The sequence below is a fragment of the Quercus lobata genome, chromosome 12 (genome assembly GCF_001633185.2).
Source record: "Quercus lobata isolate SW786 chromosome 12, ValleyOak3.0 Primary Assembly, whole genome shotgun sequence".
Classification (NCBI taxonomy): domain Eukaryota; kingdom Viridiplantae; phylum Streptophyta; class Magnoliopsida; order Fagales; family Fagaceae; genus Quercus; species Quercus lobata.
This window is the reverse complement of record NC_044915.1, coordinates 37,530,080-37,541,442: the sequence shown is the minus strand read 5'-3', so window position 1 is coordinate 37,541,442 and position 11,363 is coordinate 37,530,080. Positions and strand designations below refer to the sequence as shown.

Genomic DNA, 11,363 nt, shown 5'->3' with positions numbered 1-11,363 from the left:
GGAGAGCAAGCAATGCCTTATTTTTTTCTCTCGAGAAGAGAGCAAACAATGTCATTGAATTATAAATTCTTTGACCTTTTGGGTACTTATCTTGTATTTAACAGACAAATATATGACATTGTGTAAGTCATTGTAGGGGTATTGAGCCCAGGGGCTCAATATCCATGTGTGTATTATGCCTAAAGTCCAAGCCGAGGAGGAAAAACATTGTGAAGGGAGCCCAAATTAGTGAATGAAGAAGTTAGTTTTGATCACAATGGTCCTGAAGGGTAGGCCGAGTACGAATACCTCTTCAGCTAATCAAAGCTGGAGTCAGAAGAGCCAGTCTACCATCCAAGGGAGCACTCCAGGAAAGTTCTGTTGATACAAATATGCATTACAGGAATGCAGGGCAGGGAGGAATCCTAAAATATCTAGGGAGAAAGCTGCTACCACCGCATTGAATATTTTGCAGCTAACTTTCTGGCTGCATTAATGTGGAGAAGACCCTGAACAGTGCTGCATTGACTACCCCAACGCATAGAGAGCCTGAGAGAGTGTCCGATAGGACAAGCACTCAAGTAAAAGCTTGGATGGTATACAAATGGAGGGCTAAGATTGTCTAAAGGGAACTATATAATGAAAGAAACCTTTCATGAAGAAGGGATCGAGAAATCAAGAGAGAAACACTGTAGTAGTCAGGAATCAAAATTGTAACTAAACTTAAGAGTAATACATAAGAACTAATCTCTTCGGACCTTGCCGAGGACGATTTTTTGCAATTAAAACTTGTCCATTTTCTTCTTCTTGTCATTCGAATCTATCTTATTTGTTGTCCAACTCATTCTAGCCCAGTTTTCCAATCCACTCTCTATAAATTCATTTTTTTGGGTTTTTTGGGCCTAAATCCATCCACGATTTGGCAAGGGACCCAAATCTTACAGTCATCATGGACTAATTTTGAAATTTAAACCTTATAAACTAAATTGAAAAATGACCCAAATTTAGTGGGCGTACATTGCATAAAATTATAACTTTATAAGTCCCGTGACATTTCAGGTACTTATTTAGTATTTAACTGTCACATTATTAAAGACAAAAAGATGACATTGTGTAAACAATTGTGGACTAAATTTGAAATTTTAAACCTTATAAACTAAATTAAAAAATGACCCAAATTTAGTGAGCGTACATTGCATAACATTATTTTTTTTTTTCTCGCAGGAAGAACTTCAATTGAGAACATTATTCAATTAAAATAATGAAGAGTGACTTCATCTTAAATGGTAAACAACTTATTGTTTAACAGTATCATGAATTTCCTCTGTTGTCATTAACAACATGGTACAACATAGGCAGCGGTCCAGTCTAGCGATCCATCCATATAATGCAACGGAGGCTCTTTCCTTCTTGATGCAATTCGAAGGCTTTGTTTATGTCTTGGAAGCTCAATTCATGCGATATGAACTCGTCCAAACGAAGCTCCTGCAGCACAAACAAACATAACTAGTAGCACACAGTATATTCAAAATCATGAGCAACCCCATGAGTAGTACGTGATTGCCTGATAATTGATGTAAACCATAAAAGAATGCCAATATTGCGTGCAGAGTAAATAAGTGAAATAATGTCGACATACATTGTCTAGGTATTTCTTGGCGAAGACAGGGATATCAGATTTAGGTTTGACACCTCCAAACAATGAGCCAATCATGCTTCTACCGCGGAGAAACTCATAGGGGTTAAGACTCACTTGTGCGCCATGCATCTCCACTCCAAGTATCACTGTCTTTCCCCAACCCTGGCTTTATCAAAAACTAATCATTGAATCAATAAATACTTCAACACCAAAACGAATAGGAAATTATTAAATGATAGTCACAACTAATTTGGTAACAAGTGTCTTAAACAACCCAGACAGTTTAGTTTTTCTAATGAAGTATCCTTTATTACCTAAAAAAAAAAAAAAAGCTAATTTGGTCAGCAACCACTACAATAATTTGTTTACTTTTTTTTTTGTTTTCACGCAACGCACACACTATTTTCCCTATGGACACATTACACATCACACGTATGATGCGTGGTGGATTTTAGGGTTATCTTTTACCAAGTAAACTGTCATCTGATGTGCCTTCTGCAACTTCTTGGAGTAAGACAGCAACCAAAACTTACGGATTCTCTCATTTGCACGAATGAAAATTAATTAATAATGTTAGCATATGAACCACCTGAACCATAAAAAGATGCCATGGTTCTATCAGATCAATATGAACCATCTTCGAGAGAGAGAGAGAGAGAAAAAAGAAAAAAAAAAAGCGATTAGTAAGAACATATCAAACATAAATCATGAGATGTTTAGGATTCAAATCCTTACCCTAACTATTGAGTTATATATAGATACACGCTATCTCCTTGGACAAGTGTTTTTCTATTTTTTTTTTCTCTAAAAAAAACACAAGTTGAGAGAGAGAGAGAGAACCTTTCGGCTACTTAGAAAAGCTTCTTGCATTAATGATGCCAACCCGATGCACTCAAAGCAATAGTCAGCACCCCCATTTGTTAATTCCTTAATCACCTGATTATCAATGTCACAAAAAATGGAAAACTCCAAGTGAGCACATACAATACAATACAATCCGACAACAGAATGAACTTCAGAACTTTATAGCTTTGTTTTGCACTTTAAAAGGTGCCCCTCACCTACCAGGTTATAATAAAAAGCATTTTCTATGCAACACGTTGGAGGGGCTTATTCTTTCAAAACCATTTGAAAACTGAACATTAGTAAATAATCATAATAATAATTTCATTAAAAAGAAATCCCTACCTCACTGACTGACTTTTCTCCACAGGTTTCAGGGTTTACAAAATCAGTAACTCCAAATTTCTTTCCTGCATAGATTAAAATAAAATAACAACCTTGTTGAGCTTTTAAATACTCCTATCAGTTTCAGAACAAATAATAATAATAATAATAATAATAATAATAACTACTAGCTTACATTTCTCCTTAAAAAAAAAAAAAAAAAAAAAAAAAAAAAAAGCTTATAATCCCTACATGTTAGATGCAATTAAAAATAATTACAATTATATATATAGCATATTATAAGTTTAAATGCATGAAATTTCATGTAATTATATTTGGCTCAAAATTAAAGTTTAATTGGAATGACACTTAGCATGAATTGAAAATTTAAAGGAATTTGACATCAAATTATTGTTCAATTAAAATGATATTTAATACAAAATTAAAGTCCAATTAGAATCCAATTTAAATTCTAGATTGAACTTTTATTCTAAAGTTTAGGGATGCTTAGATTTTATATTTTTAAATTCTGAAACTTTAAGGTGTAAAATCCAAAAATCTCGAAATTTTATGAAGTAAAATCTAAACACCTCCAAATTTTAGGAAGGTAAAATCCAAATTCTAAAACGTTAGGGTGTAAATTCCAAATACCTCCAACCTTCAGAAGTAAAATAGGGGTGTAGTTTAATTGGATTCTAATTGCACTTTAATTTTGCATTAAATTAGAATCCAACAATTCTATAGGGGTATAGTTTGCAATTTAGCCTATATTTTTATACTCATTCCATCCCAAAATGTTGCTTATGTTCAGAAAATCAAACTTTTTACCGGAACATCATTTAATCCATTATTTGTCAGTTAAAATGTACAAGTTTCTAAAATAACTCTCATTAGTTTAAACTATAGAAAAAGAATGGCATTGACTTTTCTAATAAAGTAAAGGGTAAGTTAAAAATTTTATTTATTAATTTTAGAAAGAGGACATCATTTTGAGGCATTCCAAAATGGAATAGAAGACCAACTATTTGGAACCAAAGGAGTATGATATATTGATAAATGATAATGCAGAAAATAACAGGAAACCTTAGGTTAATTAATAGACATCTTACCTATGTCGAATTTTTCAGGATTCAAATCAACAGCTATAATCTTTAAAGCTCCTCTTTGTCTTGCTCCCTCCGCAACCTGTTATCAATTTGTGCTTCTTAAATTCATTTAAATTTTATTGACTTTTGTTAGGTAGTAATTATTTTTTTCACTGTTTTTTTCTCCCATTTCGGTATCAATTATTTAGTGGAACTGCTTCTCAAAAAAAAAAAAAATTATTTAGTGGAACGAATTGATAAGTGGCTTTGATATCCATTCCCTTTGAGAAAAGACATCTGCGACCTAAAAAATTCTATACTTTCTAAAAAGTCACCTAATTGGCCTAATGTCGGTAGAATGATCAAATTTTTTCTGAACCTTTTGTATTTTTTTTTTTTTATCTTGGTTTTGTTTTTTCTTTTTTGGGTCCCTTGTGTTGTGTCTTGATTTGTTGGGGCTTTATTGATATTGGAACCCAACCTGGTCTAGCTGTGGATTTATATATATATATATATATATATATAAAATATAGAAATTGTATTTTAACCTAATTTAAATATATATATATATATATATATATATATATACGTAAAGCTACGAATGCACCGTCCATGGACCAACTGTGGACTTGAAACTTTGAGCAAAATCCATATTAGTCATTGAGATCAATAAATCTATTTACATACCGCAAGTCCAACTGGTCCAAGCCCAAAGATAGCCACCGTGGATCCCTCTTCCACCTCAGCTACCTTCCACGCTGCTCCAATTCCTGCAACCACAGGTTATCCAATTCCACCAAGTTATCCAATTATTATTTTTTTAATAATTTTACAATTTAACACCACAATTAGTCAATTTTACTGGATGTGTAGGAATCACCAAAAAAGGGTAGGTAGGTAGTGCGGCATCATGATTTATATTAATGATTTTGATGGTTGGTGGTAACATGACAGGTCTGATTAACTCTTGAATAATGGTTTCAAATAATGCTACGGTTACCACAAATAATAATAATAATAATAATTAGAGAAATATTATTACTATTTTATTAACATTAATTATAAAGTTAAAGTAATAATTTAATGATGATGATAATGATATAATCTGTGGCACGCAATATACATATTCCAAAAATTGATGTATCAAAATTTGAATCTTTCTCTCTTTTGAGAAACTATTTGACTAATTGAAGATCTGAAAACATCTTATTTGCAGTTATCTATTTGTATAGTCAATGTTATTTTTTCAAAAGATATAGACATAGTTTTAGATTATTTGAAAAAAAAAAAATAAAAACTAGCTTTTAAAAAAAAATATATAAGATATATAGTTTTAGATTATTTGAAAAAAAAACTAGCTTTATTCTTTTCTAAAAAAGCTAAAAGTTTTAGATTATTTGAAAGCAAAAAGAAAAGGCCAAAAGCCTTTTTCTTAATACTCTAAACCCCCCTTTTTATGAGAGATTGTTTTAACTTATAATTTTTTATCATCAGACCAAGATACCAATCGATTTTTTATGTAGGTAAGGATTAAATTCCATATCTTTTATTCAAGAATAAAAAACTTTACCAATTAAGCTAACTAAAACTCAATACTTTAAAAACCTTAATAACATAAATTCTACCCCCAAACCCACCCTCAAGACTTAATCCAACGAAAGCCAACTAACGAAAGCGAGCCCATAAATACCTCCAAGACTTCATGACAAGGGAAGATACCAGTACCACTTCACCAAACATGGCAGTAGGTTGTGGCCCTTATCTACTTTTTGGCCAAAATCCAAATTTCACTAATTGACTGGAAATAAAACTACAAAAACGACCTAGACTTGCTCTATGCAATGCAACATTCAGCAAAGTGACTTTACCACAATGGCCGACAGGTTGATATAACTCTAGAAGTCATCGGTGGTCATCGATTATCAAAGTCTTTCTGCTCTATTTCTTGGCCACCACTTGATTGCTGGTTGCTTATGCTTCACAGAAAACTACGATTTTGTTCTCCATTTTTCAATTATAAATTAGTTTCAAAATAATTAACCAGAGAAGAAAACAATTATTCGGTTGAATACAACCAGAAAAATGTTACTCCATTGAAACTCTTTGAAAGATTGTACAATCCGAAACTCTGGCCAAAAATATTATATAGACAAAAAACGAACAACACAAATGACAATATTAACTTCCTAGTGCGGCCCTTGTCAATTTGATGGTCCACAAAAAGTATGTAGTCAATTCAAGTGGAAATTTTCAAAGACTAACCTGTGGACACTCCACAACCAAGCAAGCAAGCCTTATCAACTGGAATCTCAGGAGTAATCTTCACAGCATGGGTTACATCTACCACTGTATACTCAGAGAAGCTAGACACCCACAAGAAATGGTGCAAAATCTCACCATTCATGTCCTTAAATCTGCTAGTGCCATCCCTAGGCATTTCAGGGGAAAATTTGTTCTCAAATATTGAGCAAATGTTGCTCTTTTGAGACTTGCAGTCGCTGCATTCCTTGCAATTCGGTAGGAACACTGGCAACACTGTATCCCCCACTGTAAATTCTTCTACATTCTCTCCCACGCTTTCAACAACACTATATATCACCAAAAAAAAGCCAAAACTATAACACAAGCTAGAAACTCATATGAAGAATGATAATTCATAAGGATAGGTGGAGTTATATAAAATTACCCAACAGCTTCATGCCCAAAAATTCTTGGAAAAACTGCAGCAGGTCCCTAGAGAATAATGCACTAATTCCATTTAAAACTTTTGGAAATTTACGTTGGATAGTAATAAGTAGACTTAATAGGAGAGCCATATATTTGATATATCTATGGTGGGGAAGAACTTACTGCTTTCATTTTCCAAAAGGTGATATCAGTGTGACACAGGGATGTGCATAAAATTTTGATCCGAATCTCCCAAGCTTTTGGGGGGTCTACTTCAATGTCCTCTATCACAAGTGGCTCTCCCGGAATCCTGGAAATTGCAGCTGTTTGGGTTGCAAACAAAGAAGCAAAATGTTGTTAATATATAATAGATATCCAAAGAGCCTAGAAAAGATAGAAACTAAAGCTGATGAATTAATAGAAATGGAATGTAAATGAAGCAAAAGTACCTTTGCATCTTAAAACTTTTCCTGCAGTTTCTGATTTGTTATTGCTCTCCATGGCAATGGATGAATTAAACTAGATTTTATGACTTCTCCTTGACCAAAGCTCAGAGAGATGAGAGAGTTCTTTGCTTTGATCTTCTTTCTACCTTTCTTTTCAATTGATCTGTCTATGTGAGTTTGTTGTTCTGTTCTGCAAGTCAAACATTGTGAAACACGTACAGATTTTGATATAAAATTGATTTGGGTCGGTGGATTCTCAACAAAAAAAAATAATAATAATACTATATATTTGGGTCAAAGGATAAAATATATGTACAATTTTTTTAACCGTACCTAACCTTTTCCTTTACTTAGATTAAATAGCACTTGTTAGAAATTTAATAGGAGTCTATTAATTAATAATATGATATATAATCTGAATTTTTATAATGGAGTGTTTTTTAATAAAAGAAATTTTAATGTCCAACTAATATGATGATTCTTCTTTCTCAAAAAAAAAAAAAAAAAAATTGATGATTCGTTTGAGAATGAAAATATGATGATTCTTGGTACGAGAGCAAGATACACTACGGATGACCCACACGGTATGACTGAGTTTAAAATACAAATCTCCATTATATTAATCACTCACATTCTTTTTATTATTATTATTGTTGTTGTTGTTGTTATTGTTACATGATTCTATAACAATCAATACTATACACTAATGTAAGTTTCTTTAAAATCTTCTCCCCTCTCCTCGTGTATGTATTAAAAATATTTAGTATTCTCAAAAGAAAAAATAGTGGGTGAATCCCTCATTGGAAAATGAGTGTGAGTTAAAGAGGTTTAAAACTTGTGCTGTATAATTAAAAGTTAGGTTCTTTTGGATATACACCACTTTAAATTTCTTTAAAATCTTTTCTTCTCTCCCCGTGTGTGTGTTAAAAATATTTAGTATTCTCAAAAAAAAAAAAAAACTTATACCCCATTTGGACGGAGGTTGAAAGAGGGGGAATTAAGGGAAGTAGAGTAAAATTGGTTGAAAATAGGTTAATTTTAAATCAAATCTACTTTACTCTTCTCTCTCCCTCAATTCAAACAAACCATTAATCCCTTTGTTAAGGGCGATTTAGGAGAGGAAAATGTTCAAACTACGGGATTAGCAGTATATTATAACTATCTAAAAAAAAACATAAACCATTTAAACATAAAATTTTCCAACGGAACAAAAGAATCATCTAAAATTTGTACAACAAAGAAGAGAGTCTTAGTTTGTTATTTGCATATATTACAGGTTTGGTGGGTTGGTACTTGGTAGTACATCCAATTTCCATACCTAATTTTATTTTCATCGGGAAAACGGTATACAGGGAAAACCTACTGTATTATGTAATGCTTTGTTTTCTTAACTTTGCCAATATAACACAACCTCTTAAAAAAATGCATTGAGAAATAAGTAATAAGTCATGGACAACCACCCTCATGTAAGCCTATTATTAACATTATTTCTATTGTTCACCATTTATAACTTGCAAATCTCAATATGTTGTGAAAAAAATTGGGTGGCCAAACTTTTGTTCCCTAGGTATGTAATGATTGACCATTGAGAACTTATTTTCTTAATTTTGTTATCAATGCTATCTTCTTCTTTTTTTTAATAACTTGTTGAGGGAATAAATTGTGAGCAGAGGACAAACATTTTCACATTATATAAAAACCTAGACATGGCAAAACGGGTCAGACCCGTTTTGACCCGACCCGTTTGACCTGCAACCCGTTTGACCCGTAACCCGATTGACCCGTTTAAAAATGACCCGTTTTGACCCGCGACCCGATTGACCCGACCCGAACCCGAACCCGACCCGCACGTTTTGCCACGTTTACCAATGTTGAGTAGATTTAGATTGAGGTGTAATTTTTATAAAATATTTACTTATTCTTTTTTATTTAATATGTTATGTACTCCATTATAGTTTGTTATTTTTTACTTGCCACCTTTATTTTCTCTTCCTACTTTAAATAGATTGAAGATTATACCAAGATTAGTTTCTAGAAAGCTGGAATAGGAGTTGCACCAAATTTGGGTATCAATTCAAGTGTTTAGTGGTAATTGGTAACAATATCACTAGTGAGAATCTAATCACAATTAAGGAACTCATAAACAATTGACAGATTGCATTTATTTCCAAAAAAAAAAAAAAAATTGTTTGAAAAATACGGGTCAACTCGACCCGACTCATGACCCGACTCAACCCGCGACCCGTTTGACCCGCAACCCGATTGACCCGTTTTAAAAATGACCCGTTTTGATCCGTGACCCGTTTAACCCGCAAACCCGAATGACCCGACCCGAACCCCACCCGACCTGCCCGTTTTGCCACGTCTATAAAAACCTGGTGTCTCTAAACTTATTCTATATTATTTTACTTTATATTGATTTTACTAATGAACTCGAAAAATGTCCTCAACTTTTTCTTTAAAAATAAATGGTTGAGAAATTAGAGGTGGTCATCTTCATCGTCCCCACCTCCATGTGATAAGCTTGACCTTATCAAGCTTCCTTAATCACATTTTAAAAAGTTCATGAAAAGTGTTATTGCTGGATGGTCATTACTTTGGTCACTTAACATGCCAAGCTGATTTATGGCAGTCGTTAACTTGTTGTTATGGCAGTGATACGACGGAATTTGAACCCTCACAAACTTCCCTACATTTACAGTTCTACGGAGAGAGAAAAGGTTTCGTTCTAAAAGACCTGAAATTTTTTATGACAATGTAGGTATTTGTTTCAGCATTTCGAGCACTAAAGAAGTTTGTTATTATATAATTTTAGAAAATAAAATTTTAGGTGATGCTGACCCAAAAGAAGCCACCAGCCTAAGGGAATAATTGGCTCACTCTCATGAGCCCATAAGAGCCAGATCAATCTAGGGTCCGTTACAAGAAGTTATAATTAGCCCGCATCGTTCGAGAAGGCGTTGATTGTTGGTCACGTATGGCTTGCTCTTGACATTGTCTTTAAATTTCAAGGCATTCCTACCAAAAATATTCATTTTTTTAGTTTAGAAATTTTTTTATAAAAGAGTTATTAAAGTAATTAAAATTGGAGTTCATATTCATATTTTCTAGAATTCCTAGAGTATTCTACTAGGGTCTTTAAATTCCTACCATTCTTTTAAAATACACTTGTCAATTATTCATTAGCTTAAACATACAAATTCATTATGGGTTTTGGATATATATTGTACAATTTGATTATATTTTTTGAAAAATGTATAAAAATATTATTTAATAATATATTAAATACATCTTATCATTGACCAGAAGTTATTCGTTAACAACGTTTTGTACATTTATACATGGAGTAAATAAACTTCTATCTTTATAATCAAAACATAAGGGTCATCAAATAGCCCATGACCCATGGGCTGGCCCAGTAGCCCGCTAGCCCACCAGGCTAATGGGCAGCCCAACCCGGTAATATTGAAACCCGTGGGCAGCCCAGTAGCCCAATGAGACAGGCTATGGGTTGGTTTCTTTACCCATGGGCGCCCGATGGGCCGGCCCGTTAGCCCAGCCCAGTAGCCCGACCCGTTAGCCTGACTCATTGCCCAAAATTTATAACAAAATAATTTGGGGGTTGGGTGGGTGAGGGATTGAACTTTAGACATTATAAAAACTTTAAGACCACACACCTAACCACTAAATATTTGGAATGATTGTGATACAATATGCATAATAAATATATGTTTTGGTATTAGTCTAGTAGCTTTGATTTTTAAAACAAAGTTACTACGATGACTGTTGCCCTACCTCTGTGCCTCTGGAAAGAAAGTCATTCTTTCCTTTGATAAATTCCAATTCTTTCCTTACAAGTTACAATTATAGAAGAAATTCCTTAAAAAAAAAAAAAAAAAAAAGCTTACTGTTGGTTGGAAGAAATTCTTTCCTTAATGAGTTGATATTTGATTCTTCATATATTTCCTTTAAGAATTGATATTTTATTCTTCAAATATTTCCTTTAAGAGTTGATATTTAATTCAATGTACTTATTTATTCTTATCAATAAAAGTTAATTAGTCTTATTTTAGTACCTTTTTAAGAGGTATGTCTTAGTATTTTTTTTAATAGAATCTTTTTAGTAGATTTAATTGTTCAATTTGATAGTTTGTAATAATATATAATTATAATTTTTTTGGTTAAATTTTTATAACTCCATTAAAGACCTGTTAAAAATGCCCATGGGTAACCCATTAAACCCACCTCACTAGCCCAGCCCGTTAAAGCCCAAATGGGCATTGCCCATGGGTAGGGCCATGGGCTAGGGTTTTTCCATTCAGCTCGGCCCGACCCAGCCCATTGACTAGTCAACAGCCCGTTAAGCTCAGCCCATTAGAC

The 11,363-nt window shown here is 33.1% G+C and overlaps 1 protein-coding gene across 2 annotated transcripts; it reads right to left on the bottom strand.

Moving 5' to 3' along the window:
* Positions 1-1,148: 1,148 nt before the first annotated feature.
* LOC115971946 (alcohol dehydrogenase-like 1) lies at positions 1,149-7,252 on the bottom strand. 2 transcript variants are annotated; one of them, XM_031092064.1, is made up of 10 exons: positions 6,987-7,250; positions 6,721-6,860; positions 6,557-6,603; positions 6,133-6,458; positions 4,558-4,640; positions 3,895-3,970; positions 2,807-2,871; positions 2,459-2,554; positions 1,619-1,780; positions 1,149-1,464 (listed from the first exon to the last, which is right to left on the bottom strand). In XM_031092064.1, exons 1-10 carry the CDS (start codon positions 7,036-7,038, stop codon positions 1,348-1,350), a joined length of 1,164 nt encoding a protein of 387 aa, XP_030947924.1. In that variant the 5' UTR covers positions 7,039-7,250; the 3' UTR covers positions 1,149-1,347. The 2 variants fall into 2 exon arrangements, with proteins under 2 accessions (XP_030947924.1, XP_030947925.1); XM_031092065.1 differs by lacking the exon at positions 1,149-1,464 and having other exon boundaries at positions 1,630-1,796; positions 6,987-7,252.
* Positions 7,253-11,363: the final 4,111 nt, after the last annotated feature.

Bases quoted from the DNA above. Each gene is read 5' to 3' on its own strand.
- LOC115971946 (XM_031092064.1), bottom strand. From the start codon at position 7,038: ATGGAGAGCAATAACAAATCAGAAACTGCAGGAAAAGTTTTAAGATGC. The intron at 6,604-6,720 runs GTAAGTTCTTCC...ATTATTCTCTAG, and splicing joins CCTTTTGGAAAATGAAAGCA to GGACCTGCTGCAGTTTTTCC. The intron at 1,781-2,458 runs GTTCTCTCTCTC...TGATAAAGCCAG, and splicing joins CTTTTCTAAGTAGCCGAAAG to GGTTGGGGAAAGACAGTGAT.